General features: G+C 36.3%; 1 protein-coding gene across 12 annotated transcripts in view; it reads left to right on the top strand.

Moving 5' to 3' along the window:
- Anks1b (ankyrin repeat and sterile alpha motif domain containing 1B) overlaps window positions 1-15234 on the top strand; it is a 1010332-nt gene that overhangs the window by 149919 nt on the left and 845179 nt on the right. For all 12 annotated transcript variants that reach the window (XM_040755084.1, XM_040755082.1, XM_040755081.1 and 9 more), the window contains exons 2-3: window positions 4980-5060; window positions 13084-13240. In XM_040755084.1, the coding sequence (XP_040611018.1) occupies window positions 4980-5060; window positions 13084-13240 (238 nt within the window). The remainder of the gene's footprint in view (window positions 1-4979; window positions 5061-13083; window positions 13241-15234) is intronic.

The raw sequence follows: 15234 nt of genomic DNA, 5'->3' as shown, positions 1-15234 counted from the left end.
CATTGATTGCTCATCCTTCTTCGATTTGCGATGGTTGTTGTTGGTGGAATTATGTGTGGAATTTCACCCCTTTGTTCTTTTGGCTGTTGGTAGAGAGGGATTCTCTAATGCTTATGTTTTTCTGGTTGTAGTTAGCTTCCTTGGGTTGGAGTTTTCCTTCCAAAATTTTCTGTAGGGCTGGGTTAGTGGACACATATTGCTTGAATCTAGTTTTGTCATGGAATATCTTGTTTTCTCCGTCTATAGTGATTGAGAGCTTTGCTGGGTATAGTAGTCTGGGCTGGCATCCATGGTCTCTTAGTGTAGGTAGAATATCTATCCAGGACCTTCTGGCTTTCAGCGTTTCCATGGAGAAATCAGGTGTAATTCTGATAGGTCTGCCTTTATATGTTACTTGACCTTTTTCCTTAGCTGCTCTTAATATTCTTTCTTTATTCTGTATGTTTGGGGTCTTGATTATTATGTGGCGAGGGATTTTTTTTGTGGTCCATTCTATTTGGTGTTCTGTAGGCTTCTTGTACCTTCATTGGCATGTCTTTCTTAACGTTGGGAAAGTTTTCTTCTATGATTTTGTTGAATATGCCTTCTGCCCCTTTGAGGTGGATTTCTTCTCCTTCTTCTATACCTATTATTCTTAGGTTTGGTCTTTTCATGGTGTCCCATATTTCCTGGATGTTTTGTGTTAAGGATTTGTTGGATTTAAGGTTTTCTTTGGTTGATAAATCCATTTCTCCTAGCGTATCTTCAACACTTGAGATTCTCTCTTCCATCTCTTCTATTCTGTTGGTAATGCTTGTATTGGTAGTGCCTGACTGTTTGTCCAGCTTTTCTATTTTCTGCCTTTCTTCAGATTGTGTTTTTTTTAATGACTCTATTTCAGTTTTCAACCCTTGCAGTGTTTGCATTGCTTCTTGCAATTTTCTGTTTATCTGTTCGTCCGTTTGTTGCCTTTTATGAATTTTTTGGTTTGTTCTTTCTTCCATTTCTTGCATTTTTTGGTTTGCTTTTTGTTCCATTTCTCGCATTTTGTGCTTTGTTTCTTCTTCCATTTCCTGCCTTTTTTGGTTTGTTTCTTCTTCCATTTTTTTCATTTTTTGCTTTGTTTTTTCTACCATTTCTTGCATTTTTTGCTTTGTTTCTTCTTCCATTTCCTGCCTTTTTTGGTATGTTTCTTCTTCCAATTCTTGCATTTTTTGCTTTGTTTTTTTTTCCATTTCTTGCATTTTTTGCTTCATTTCTTCTTCCATTTCCTGCCTTTTTTTGGTTTGTTTTTTCTTCCAATTCTTGCATTTTTTGGTTTGTTTTTTCTTCCATTTCTTGCATTTTTTGGTTTGTTTTTTCTTCCATTTCTTTGAGGGATTTTCCAATATCCTCTTTTAGGGCCTCTATCATTTTCATGAAAGTGCTTTTAAGGTCGTTCTCTTCTGCTTCCTTCGCGTTGGAATGTTGGGTTCTTGCTGGTGTGGAGTCTCTAGAATCTGGCGGTGTCATATTTGTTTTTCTGTTGCTGACTGCGTTTTTGTATTGTCTCTTTCCCATCTCTTCTTCTAGTGGGTGCAGAAAGAGCCCCTTACTGGTCTGGGCACCAGAGTTCCCTTTTGGTGGGTGCTAGCAAGTCCAATAATGTGGTGGTTCTTCTATTCCTTGTCCGAATGCTGGTCCCGTGGGTGCAGAAGAAGAATAGGAATCTGGGGCGCTTAACCTCTTACCTGGTCCCCTGGACCCTATGCTGGGTCCTGTTGTACTTGATCCAGAACAGCTACTCCCCTGGTCTCCCTGGGTCCTCTGGTTTCCTACTCTTGTTTGTGGGAGAGAAGATCTGGAGTCTGGGGTGCTTGGCTCCCGCTGAGATTGGGAGCTCTGTGCAGGTCCCAGGCGATCTGCGGGTCCCAGGCAAGCTTGTTTCTAATTTAAATAAAAGAAAATGAAAAAAGATGCATGGTACATTACATAAGAACCCTTTAATATAAGTGTATATATTCAATATAATCTCCCTATACATCCCTTACCAGTAGTTCCTTTTGTTAAGTTTCATTTGTACATTCATGTTATATAAATACATATATATGTGTGTATGTATTTATATAAAATATACATTAGTTTATGTGTCTCTATAAAGACGTAGACACCACAAATTAGAGAAAATTTGATACTGGTTGTTCCATTACTAGCTTAATTTGCTTGATAGAACAGTATTCCTTGCAGTTGCATCCATGTTTCTACAAAACAAAACCCCATTCTTCTTTCTGGCTGGGAAACTTCCGTTGTACATCTAGACCACATTTTTCTTTGTCCATTTGTTGGTTGTTGGACACCTAGCTTGATTCCCACATAGGTATTGTGAATAGTGCCTATACTTCTATACTTCTCTTCCTAGGTGTGGCTTTTTTTTTAACCTTCGGATGATGTTTTGTGCTCATCAATGCTATAGCAAGCAGCAAAGTCTTGCTTCTTTTTACACTAATGGTATTCCTATTTATGCTTGTGCCACACTTGTTTTATTTGTTTGTTGGCTGACAAGCATTTAGGTGGTTTGACTGTCCCTCTTATTCATGGATAATCCTGCTATTGCTCACAAGAGTGTTGTTATCTTTATTGCCATGATGGCAATTTTATTTCTTTTGTTATATGTTCAGAAATGTGATTGCTGAGCTGTTTTGAAGTTCTATTTTCAATTCATTTTATAGCCTCTATAGTGTTTTCATAGAGACTATATAATTGCTAGCAGTGTATAGACACTTTGTATTCCCAAAACTCTTACAAGCACTTTTTGACTTTGTAGGAACAACTATGAAAAGAATGAGAATAACCAACCTAATGTTGGCATTAATATTTCATGCAGTTTGAGATTTGTGAAATTGACTATTGGTGAAATCTGATGATTAATGAAATTGTATCCTTTTTCATATACCTCTTGACTATTTTTATATTTACCTTGGAGGATGTATATTCAGGGTTTATGCCTATTTTAAGTGGATAATGTTTTTGCTAATGTGTTATGATTTAAAAGATTTTTTACTGGTGTGTGTGTATGTGTGTGTGTGCATGAGTGCTCATGCATGTGTACACATGCATGTGTGTGCATGCATGTATGTACCATGTGTGGTTCAGGTGCCATTGGGGGGCAGAATAGGGAACCTGGAGAGACAGGCTTAGATTATATGGGTGCTGGGACTGGAGGTCAAGTCCTTTAGAAATTGAGTGGGAGCCTTTAATGCTAAACTATCTCTGATTTTCTGTTTCTGCAAGAAGAAGCAGAGGTAATCAGTTTGAGGCTCTTCTCTGACCTTAATTGGCATTTCAGTGGCACAAAGTTGCCTTTAGGTGCTCTTTAATTGTGTATGGAAAGCTTTTGAATGTTGTGTTTTCTTTACTCTCTTTACTCACTTCACAATTTCCTTTTTATTATCTCCTTGACATAGATATTATTTGGTTGCCAACACTGGGGTTTCCAGATACATTTGTTCTAGCGATTCTTAATTTAATTTCATTGTAGTCAGAGAGCGCATCTTGATCTGAATGCTTTCACAAATACTGCCACTGTTTTTTGATCACAGTTTGCTGTGTTTTGATAAGTAGCCTGAGTTTACTTGCAAAAAACCTTTCATTCATCTTAGACTACTGTTTTCTTCATTCCTGCTTCCTGCCACTTAATCTCTGTGTCTTACTGATTCTTCCTTTACTTAACTCTTGAATCAGTACATTCTGCTCTTTTCACTGCCCCAGACTAGCTGCATATGTCTGCTGTGATATCTTATTTGAAATAGCTGTCCATCATTTTCTCAAGATGGCTCTGTATTCTCTGTGGTCTCTGAGTTACCCTCATACTGTTTAATTATTACTTCATAGCTATCACCCATATTAGATTCTATTTTTTTTCTTTTGGAGACAGGATCTTAGATGTAGCTCTGACTGGCCTGGAACTCTTTTATAGTCCAGACTGTCCCATAGCTCTAAAATACCTGCCTACTTTTTGCCTTTGGAGTGTTGGAATTAAATCCGTGAGCTACCACACCCAGTCAGAACATTGTTTATGTCTTTGTCTTCTCTATGCTTATCTTAACATGTGACCCAGAGTTAATGCATTTTAAATATTTTGTGAATATGAATTTGTCACTAGTTAGTAACTATTTTAGGTTGGGCAGGGTTTCTCTATGGACAGTCCTGGCTCTGCCTCTGTAGACCTCCTGTCTCTGCCTCCAGAGTGCTGGGATTAAAGGCATGACATTCACTGCCTGGCAGTTAGTATCTTTTATAATTTCAGTATCAGAATGAATAGCAGATAAAGTCATTTTTGTCTTGATCTTAGAAAATCATCTTCCAATTCTTTATTTTTTCAAGATCTAAAAATAATTTTTAATCGCAATGATCAAATATATAATGAGTCTTTTATATAGTTCCACATTAGCTCCAGAATATATTGTTAGTAAAGCCCATAATATGTACATGATTTTCAAAATTTTCTTGTGGTTGACAGTGAACCAAATCTTTAATTTATTTGCAGTTTGTGAAATATGGGTTGCATTTTCTTGGTACCACTAGGACAACAAGAAGAGTTTATGTTCTCCCTATGATGTGACAATGTGATAATGCCCGAAATCTCTGCCATGTCAGAGTGAGTGCATCAGAAGAGTGGAGGCAAGCGTTGCAAATCCCTATTCTTTAGTATATAGTATCTGAATGCTACTACTTACATAATCATAGGGAATAAGAGGGAAATATTAGACCCAAACTTAATGTATGGCAGTGAACATACATTCACCAAGAATTTCTGAAGATGGTTACACTCCCTGTTGAATTTCTCTACGTCAAGTAAATGATGTTGTCCTCTGAGGTATGCATGAAAGATGGTATTCATTTCCTACAAAACTGCAGTTTTCATATGCTTGATACCACCTGCTGTGGGACTATGCAGCTCTTGCTCTTTGAAAGCGTGACTCTACATAAGTGTTAACTCTGCACTTGTGTTTTGTTTGCAGCATCTGGCGAGGTCCCAACGTGAACTGCACAGACAGTTCAGGTTACACCGCTCTACACCATGCAGCCTTAAATGGACATAAGTAAGTGCCACTTGTCTGGGCTGGAAGTTTATGTATTTAGTTACATGTGATGACGTGAATGCTGTCTGTTGATGCCTTTTTTCTGGTCTTCGGCGATTTAGGGAGGTTAACACGGACAGATTATGCTTGGTAGGAGGATCATTGAGTATGAACGCATTTAGAATGTTTGTTCAAAGAAGTAGTCTGAGAAGTAGTAAAAGATCATACAGCAATGATGGAAGCAGTGACAGGAGCATGTTAATCTGTGTTGTTTTAGGAGAAAATGGGATAAAAATCACTGCCTACTTTCTCTTGATATTTGCCTGTATCCACTCCACATAGGAGTAGACTCTTGCCTATAAGAGTCTAAAATTTATGTGATATTTTCTCTGTCATCCACAGTCGTCTTTCCCAGCTCTAAACTGTTATTGTGTAATTAATATGCTAGTTTATGCTATGGGGCATGGGAGAACATATAACTACAAACAGTACTTTATATCAGGCATTTTATCTAGGTAACCTCAGAGTTTAGTGATAAGAGGGACACCCTTTTCTGTGTCTACCCCTTCTTTTTTGTTTTTCTTTTGCAGGATTGATGCAAGGTAGTTTTCCCAGGCTTGGCTCTTTTCATTTCATGCTAGTGTTTTAGATGGGATATGCTTATCAAATCTTGCCTGTATCCCAGCCCTTGGGAAGCACAGGCTGGACGATCAGGAATTCAAGATGATCTTTGGCTGCAGTCTGAGTTAATGAGAACCTATAGCAAACAAGACAAAACAGTACCTAATACTTATTTAAATTTGAAGCACACACCTTATTTATACTTGATTTTCTGACTGGTGACCATAAAACTCTAACTTCAAAAACTTTACAATTTGTCACTATTTATTAGCCTAACAGTTTTTCTCTTAAAACTTTTTATGTAAATATAACATTATCAGTACATTTAAAGAATCATTTGAATTGCATAAAATATAAATGTAATGTATTGTTATTTGGGTTCTTAGTATTAACTTATAAAAATCACATTTATTTTGATTTGTTCTTTTTATATTGTGTCATCATAACCTGCCTAGTTTTGAGTGTTTTGTTTTGGCAGGATTTTTTAAATATTAGATTGTTTTTCTATAAAATGGTAAATATGTTTTCAAGTTTGTGTGTCTGTCACTATTTTCTTTTGAAAAAAGGCTTTGCCTATATAGTTCCAATCTCATGATCCCTTCCTGTGCCTCTGAAAAGCAGATTTCAGTTATGGGACACCATGCTCTGCTCACACATCTCTGATAAAGACAAAGGAATTATTATTTATTCTTATTGTATCTGTGTTATCAGATTCCTAAACAAATTTAAATCACTGAAGTCACAAATAATGGTGTTTCCTTTTCACTTAATTTAGAGTTCAGGTTTTTATGAAGGCAGACTTTATGAGGCCTGAAATATCCAGTGTCTCCGGCCTGACTCTGAGTTGCACTAATTTCCTGTTTTCTTACAGGGTCACTATAAACACTTCTCAGTTGTCTGAAAGCAAGTCAGTCCTTGCAGCCCTTGTGAGTTTTCAGCAAATTTATTTAGTGAGCAATATTGATTTACACGTGATGGCCTGGAAAAACTGTTCCTTTATCAGCATATAAAATGAAGAGGATTTAAAGGAATTGGACAGTAATCACTAAGATTGGCATAAAGATAATAGAGCTCACTGGGCATTTTTAAGCATCCTATCCATTGCAGATATTCTATGCCTATGTATCTTAGATTTTTTACCTGATGAGCTCATTTATCTCCCAAATACTTTCCATTGCTTTGGAAAAAGTGCAGACATGTTTAACTTGCTAATTGTTTACCTTTCAGCTATGTTAACTGTAACAGTTTTAAGCTTCAGTTCAGTGTGTATCAAATGTATTGACTAGACATTCTTCATTGTTTCTTTCTGTTACATTTTTGATACACATTATGTGTTGTTTGTTTCTCAGTTCTGTATTATCATGCAGTAGTCTGAAATTTGGATGATAATGGATATTTCTTGAGCCTTGTAGGTTTAAATTACCTGTAGACAGTTACAGTTAGACACAGCTTATCCCTCTGACCAGACACACAAAGCAGGATAAATGGTGCAGGGGCCACTTTTATAGTAAGTAAGGTGGCCTTGTACTGAGAACCTCAGCATTCTGGTTACAAGTCTTTGCGTTTATCAGTTCTCCATGTTATCTTCCCTAGTGTCTAACCTCTTTCTGGTTTTTCCATGTCACGTTATGTATTCTTTTTTTTAAAGATTTATTTATTTATTTATTTATTATGTACACAGCCTTTTGCCTCCATGTATTCCTGCCTACCAGAAGAGGGCACCAGTTCTCACCACAGATGGTTATAAACCACCATGTGCTTGCTGGGAATTGAACTCAGGATCTCTGGAAGAGCAGTCAGTGCTGTTAACCTCTGAGCCATCTCTCCAGCCCCTCACATTATGTATTCCTAAGATATCTTCCAATATTATCAATTAGTATGTCCTCATGGAATCCTAAATAATACTATATTAAATTGTACAAAAATGTATTTTAAGGAGAGAAGACTATCATCAAAGGTATAAAGGAATGCCTCTTCTTTTGTTTGCTATTGTCACTTAGCATAGGTCATCAACACTTCAATATGTTGCATTTTTCTCCAGGAAACCTAAGCAGATAATGTAAAAACATATTTCATTCTTGTTGCTGTTGCGGCTCCTAGATTGTGATCTGTAGACTAAAGTCCATGGGCTAATGGAGCTGGGAACAATTTTACAGCGTCCTGTTTTTATTCTACGGCTTTCAATATAGTTTTTCCCCTTCTCCACCAGTCCTAAGTCTTCACACTGCAAATTGAGTCCATTTCCTTCTCTTCAGTGCATTTTACTGGGGGTCAGTGTTTATCAACACCAGTTAATCCACAAATTGAGAAGCATTTTCTCCCTGTGATACATTGTTTCTTACAGAACAGTTCATCTCCAGTCAGCCAGGCTGGGCACAATAGAAACAGGACTCTATTGGTGGTTTCCTGGGTCATTTGTAATTACCAAATGGAAAGTTATTTACCTTCAAATAACAGAAAAGTCATGGTCAATAGGAATGGTTACAAACAATGCACACTACAAATGGGAATCCCTTAATTCTCTTCTGAATGGATGAGAATAGAAGAGCATGCCTGGCCTTCTCTCCTTTCTTCTTCACATCACCCCCTTTTCCAGTCTCCTACCCCTTTGTTTTCTCTCTTCCTTTCCTCTTTCCTGCTTGTTTCCCTTTCCTACTCTGTACTGTTGTCTAATTGCATTTTGTAACTAATTACTTAATTAATATGTAGGGTGGAAATCAAGACCTCACACATGCTAGGCAAACCCACCCACCCTCCCTCCCTCCCATTCTTATTTAGGTCCTTTTTTTCTGTTGTTATTGTTTTCTTTTGGGAGGGGAAATTCTTACAAGCTGACTTTGAGAAACTCATTAACCTTCTGGGTCCATCTTCCAAGGGCTGGGATTGCATGCCTAGTTATTTTCCAAAAATAATCTTATCTTTCTCAAAAAGATTTTTATTAAACTCAAGTGCTTATATTTCATTTTATTCCCCTTTTCTAATTGGTTACTTCATATTTTTCTTTTCTTATTTCTCAAAGTATATTGACTGTGTTGTGATACTACTTGGATACTAGATAAAAGTGTCAACAAGTTGTCTTTATTCCTTGGAGATATGCATAGTATATAATATGATAAGTGTGGAATCAAGTATTTTCTATTCTTCTCTCTTTTAGGATTTAATGCTTTATAGACTTTAGAATCTGTAATGTAAGTTCTGTTTTAAGTTGGAGGTAGAATCCAGAGAGAAAGCTGTTTGTAATTTTGATTTTGCTTTTTTCTTAGTTTTTTTCTTTTTAAATGAAAGAGGGAGTACTCTAAAATTTTATAATCAGATACCATAAGTTGTTGGAATAACTAGAAGCATCTTTGATTTTATTGCTTTTCTTTTCACAATCTAGAAATTGTTGAGTGTCAATTCAGTCTATAAAGAGACTTCAGTGATAGTGTAACATATATCACTACGTCTTCTGGGTACTCCGGACACATCTGCGACTTTGTTTGCTTTCAAGAGAAGTGGATAGCCTCCAGGAAGTCTGAGGTCTATCCTTATGGATTTTGAGAGTTTCATTGGTTAGCTAATTTTGCAGCCAGATGAAACTGTTATTTTGAGACTTACTGACAAGCAGTAGGACAAGATAAACACTGTTGGTTGTAATGTAGTTACATGGGATCTTGTTAAGAAAAAAGGAAAAAAAACAAAGTTGGTCCTACCAATTACTTTGATTTTGCTTAGAATTTATTCTGAACTCTTTCAAAGATACTTAGCATTAGTAAGAAATGTTTTTATATTTATAATAACATGGTTTCAAATGACAGTAGAAAAGTCAGTACTTTAAAATTTTATATTTTTATCTGAATTTGCATATATTACCTTAAAACCACAAATGAATGAATTTATTTAAATCGGGTTATTTTTTATTTAATTGGATAATTTATTTTGCCTCTGGCAATAAAATTTATTTTTCTGTACCTCCATCTATCACATTTATATTAGGATTTCAGAGCACCTATCTTGGTGTGTGTGTGTGTGTGTTGGGGCTAGCATTGAATTGAGGTTTAAGTTAAGTGTGTACCTTGTCACTGAGTCACAACATTAACCCTGGATCACAACAAGTTATTGGATGGTAGCTGTATCTTACAGTGGGTTGTCGGATGGTGGCTGTATCTTATAGCAGGTTATCAGATGCTGGCTGTATCTTACAGTGGGTTATTGAATGTGACTGTAGCTTACAGCCAGTTATTGAATGCTGGCTATATTGGTAAACAATCCTTATCACCTATATTATTAAGAAATACCAACAAAACTTGAGTCAAAGAATAAATTATACATTTTGGGTGAGAGTGAAAGGGAGTAGAAGCTTTGATCCCATCAATGTTTCCTTTTGTTATCTACCCCTTTAAAGGTATTTTAGCCTGTGTTACAATATTATGATGAAATATGTTTTACTATGATGAAATATACTAGGCTGGCTAGCTTTATAAAGAGAAGAAAATACAGGGATCATTTTTCTGCATGTTACTCTACAGATTTTGATATTATGACTATATTTTATCTGAAGCAGTGAAGCAATGTCAGCATCTTTACTTGTTGGTATTTCTAAGTGAGATATATTTCAACTAAATAAAAGTAGCAATACTGAGTAAATGTTCTACTACACTTTTAATTAGGAACTATAGAAAGTGCCTGAAATTCAATTTTGTGTAGACCTGCATGTAGTGATGTTATTCTAGATGGCAGAATCCCAAGGTGATGTAGGTTACCACTGGTTAGTGGACATGTGTGGACATGTGTGTAGAGGTCTCTTCTTGTCTTTCTTATAAAATCAGAGATAGTCGTGGGAGGCTCTACCAAGATTACCTTGTTTACGCTTATTAATGTCCCCTAGGGCCCATTTCTAGATACCATAGTCAGATTGGGTGTCCACCGTCTTAATATCTCATAATGGGGGCAGGGGATAAATTTAATGCATAAACTCTTGGACATAGAACTACACTATACACAAAACCGAAGGACGTTTTCATGAAGAGTTTTGAAATTGTTTTTATTTGCATAGATATTAAGAAATGAAATTAAAAGTTTTCTGATAATTGTCTTTATCATGGAGAAATCGATTTTATCCTAGGGCAAAGTTTTCTTAGAACTAGGTATGTTGTTTGACCAGTCTTCTTTAGTTTTATTTTACCTTCTAAATTCTAACTCATTTCTGTTTAAAAGAAAATCACTGGCATTGTTCAGCAGTACAACAGCCTGCCCTGAGAATACTTTGGATTCTGTAACATCCACAGCTATAGCTTCCTCATTCGATTTGCATCACAGCCCTTTGAAACTGACAGTAGAATGTAATATCTAGATTCTCTATTAACACTCGGAGATAAGGAGAATACTTGATTTGCGTCAGGTAACTAAGTTATTCACTAGCAGAGAGTTGGGACTTCAAGCCAGTTTCTTAGTGGGGGCTTTCTTATTCATGACTATTGATTGGATCCTCCCACCTCACCGGTCATTTGCTTATTGAAGACTCTAGAACAACTCTTCATGGCAGAGACAGGAGAATCATGGGAACTGCTAAATGTCCAATTCTACTTCTACCTGCTTATGTTCTTATTTGATACAAATACTCACGCTTACATAGCGGGTTACTAGTTGCCACACGACTTTTGTAATCCTATTTAATAGTCTTACCGTCCTCAGCGGTAGACACTGCTTTGTTGTTCTAGTGTCTTTTCAAGAAAGGAAAAGAAACTGAGGCTAAAATTAGAAGCTTGGGTAGTTTGCATAGCTGAATCACAAATCTCAGCCTTCTAAATTCAGATCTTGCTAAATAATAATTTTTAAAGGACATGTTAGGAAATAATTTATGGGCCTGGAAAGATGGCTCAGTCATTAACAGCAGTTTCAGAAGATGTATTCCCAGCACCCACATTGAGCTGCTGATAATTTCTGAAACTCCAGCTCAAGGGGATCCAAATTATCCTGCTCTCCAGTTACCCATAAGTACTTATGCACACACATACACATGTATACATACGTAAAAAATACAATCAGCTCTTAAAAGAGATACAATTTATGTCTTGGTTTCTCAGAAATCTTATCCTTAGGCGGTTAAGACTCTTCAGAACACATATTTCTATAACATATTCTCTCTCTCTCTCTCTCTCTCTCTCTCTGTTTTGTCATCACAATTTCATAGATCCTGCAGCTGATGCTTTAGGCTTCCTTTTGGACAATGTGTGATTTGCCATTTGTTGTTATTTTGTGTTACATCCATTTCTTGTGAGCTACTGAGATTCTAACTTCGATTCTGTTTAAATGACCACTTATTTTTCTCATTTATTTCTCTTAGTTTAACCTCATGAAAAACTCATATTTACCTCTTCTGTTATATTCATTATTTCTATTGGTGATTTTTTCAAACCTAAGGATCAGCTTCAGTTTTTAATTGTATATACGTAAGTATTTTTGCTTGTCTTTACACAGGTGTCTGTCTTGGGTTTCACTTAATGAACTGTTAGAATGTGTCCAAATGCAGCCAAATGAAAGTGTAACTTTAGTTCAGAATTTCATTTTTGGATTGTTTTACATGAAGTTCAGTATAATATGTTAATAATGATATATTAATAATTATCAATAAGTTCTTCCTGAGGCTATTTCAATGAAGGTTTTTACTCTGGAAGTCTGTTGAGTTTTAAGTGTAGAAGCCTATGGGTAGTATGTGAGCTGTCCTGAGACCATGTCACTGATGGAACTTCTCTCTTGCATGGATTTCATTCTTGGAGCCACTTCCTGGGCTTGAAGGAGAAAGAGGAATGCAGGATGGACCAGACAATCCATCACTGTGTGCTGTAGCTGAACAGCTACCGGATTTTGTTTCTTAGTCATGATCTAGTACTATACTTATATTGTTAACTCCATCACCCACGGACCTAAATTTCTCATATATATAGTAACTCATTCATTCCTGTTCTGTCTAAGGGTGACATTTAACTACTCCCCAATTTATCTTGGTACATGATAACATTAGTTTTGGGAAACAGGAAGTTTGCTTATAACTTCAGCTTTTGATTCAGGCTTATTCTTAGGTTTGGGTTATCTGAAAAGACATTTCATTCACAAAACAGGAGGAGGTGATGATGTTTTAGTGACTTAACCTATTCATTTAAATGAAACAAGATATATATTGTCCAAATGTATTCTATTAAGTAATTTAATTGCTTACTCATTGCTCCGTGTACATGCATGCCTGGGTGTGTGCACTTGAGTGTGTAACTTGGGAAGGCTTTTGAGTATTTTCTAAACGAGTAAAATAGTATGTCAACTATGCCTTAAATGACTGTTAAAAATGCCAGTTAGTCTCTAGTAAGCGTTCATAGTAATATGAAATCTGTGTTGTTCAGCCTATTTTCTTTTCTGTTGTTTTCTTTTCGTCTACTTTTTCCCTCAGGGACATAGTTCTCAAGCTACTTCAATATGAAGCATCAACCAATGTAGCCGACAACAAAGGTTACTTCCCCATTCACCTGGCTGCCTGGAAAGGAGATGTGGAGATCGTGAAGATTCTCATTCATCATGGGCCTTCACATTCCAGAGTCAATGAACAGGTGCCCTCGTTGAATGTTTGTTCACCTTGTAATTTACTCTTAGGTTTTTCAAAGGCAAAGCCACACTGGAATATTGGTAACTTTTATCTTTACCCTGCCAAAAAAACTTTCTACTTCTGAATTTCCTAAAAGAGAAATTTGAATAATTCTTTGGATTTTGATATGAGGCACAGGCACTATGGGTTTGGATGTGAGGCACAGGCACTAAAGCATTTGGGAAGATACTTTGTTTAAAAAATCCCACATAAAGGAAATTATGCTAAAATTTTTGCATGCCTTGCATCCATTTTTAGTCTATTAAATATTTAAAGATAGAACAGTATGTTTGTAATGAGAATTAGTGTTCTTTAATGAAATTTTAAATGTTAAAACAATGTTTACAGTGACCATTTGTATAATGATTTCCATTATTTATATAGCATTTTCCCAGTCAAGTACACTTTTTGGGAATCAATATGTAAAATACAATGCACATAATTTCTAGACTTATAGTTAAATATTTCCTCTACTCACACACACACACACACACACACACACACACCATACACGGAAGCAAGAGAGGGAGAGGAGAGAGAGAGAGAGAGAGAGAGAGAGAGAGAGAGAGAGAGAGAGAGAGATGTCTAGAGTAAGTTGAACACCACAGAGCATTATAATTGTGGCAGATAAAGGCAGAGTATTTGCAGGAACATAATATCCGTATTATAAACAATGAACATACTTAAGGAATTCACCTCTGAGCATTAAAAGATAAGAATGCAGATTTGAAAGAGTAAAATATGGTCTCCTGATACAGTATAACAGACATCTCGAGCTCTGCATGCCCCCTACTGTTCCCATTTTGTAAAACTATATTTGAAATCAGTGTGCAGTCCAACAATTGAGTTACAACCACGATATTAAGCTGCAGGTTGGCAGTTGTCCAATACCGATGTAAATAAATTACTGTAGGGCAAGCGTTTCTAATTAGAGGACAATTACCATATTATTCAAATAGCTATAGACTTTGCAGACCTTTGGCTGAAATTAAGAGGAAATAAGAATGAAAAGTAATACTAACTTTAAACAACAAAGATAAAGAAAAAAATTTAACCAAATGCATTGTTGAAAGGATTAATCAGTAAAAGGAATTTTATTTGTTGAGAAAGTACCTCATTAATTATTAAGACAATTAAAATTTTGGGTTTGTAATGGTACCCAAATATAGGACTTCAAAATTAGAATGTGTTCAAGTCTTTTTAAAAATGACAGATATGGCTATCTTTGTCATCATCCTATGCTAAAAGGAAATTGGTGAGAATTCTTTTCTGTTCCCGAGAAGGCAGAACTTAGATCCTTTGCAGGACGAGCCATCTGGTGGCTATCCTGGAAACTGTCTGCATGGAACAAGGCCAGCCTGAAATGACAGAGTGGAAAACCAACTCAAGGTTAAAGAAAAGGACATTAATTCATATAAACACACAAATGTTCTTTGGATGACACAAAAATAAGAAACATCCAGTACTCATTTATATTCGAAAGTTCAAAATTTTAGATGGCATGACTGTATTGGTATGATTTGAGAGAAACACTTGTTTTTGGTAATATTGAACATTGATCAAATTAAGAAAAAATTTCCTTTTAAGGAGACTGGAATGTAAAATTCTTTGTTTTGCATTTCTGCTACTGTGTGCTGTGGTTTGGTTGGCAACAAGTTGAACATTTCTTGAGACTGTTTTGCTGTTGGTGCCAGAGCAGGCACATGTTGGTGTGTGTGTGTGTGTGTGTGTGTGTGTGAGTGTGTGTGTGTATGAGTGTGTGTGTGTGAGAGTGTGTGAGAGTGTGTGAGTGCGTGTGTGTATGAGTGTGTGTGTGTGTGTATGTGTGTGTGTGTCCAGGTGCACAGGCACTTGTGTGAATATTGCATGTCTAAGCTGAGGCAGCTGTTACTCCCCAGGTGCTGGCTGCTTTGTTTGGGACCTGGGGCTCACTGACAGGGTTTTCTGGCTGGCTGGTGA

The sequence above is a fragment of the Mesocricetus auratus genome, unplaced genomic scaffold, assembly GCF_017639785.1.
Source record: "Mesocricetus auratus isolate SY011 unplaced genomic scaffold, BCM_Maur_2.0 Super-Scaffold_100011, whole genome shotgun sequence".
NCBI classification, from domain to species: Eukaryota; Metazoa; Chordata; class Mammalia; order Rodentia; family Cricetidae; genus Mesocricetus; species Mesocricetus auratus.
The sequence above is the reverse complement of the archived record's forward strand: the minus strand, read 5'-3'. Positions and strand labels throughout refer to the sequence as shown.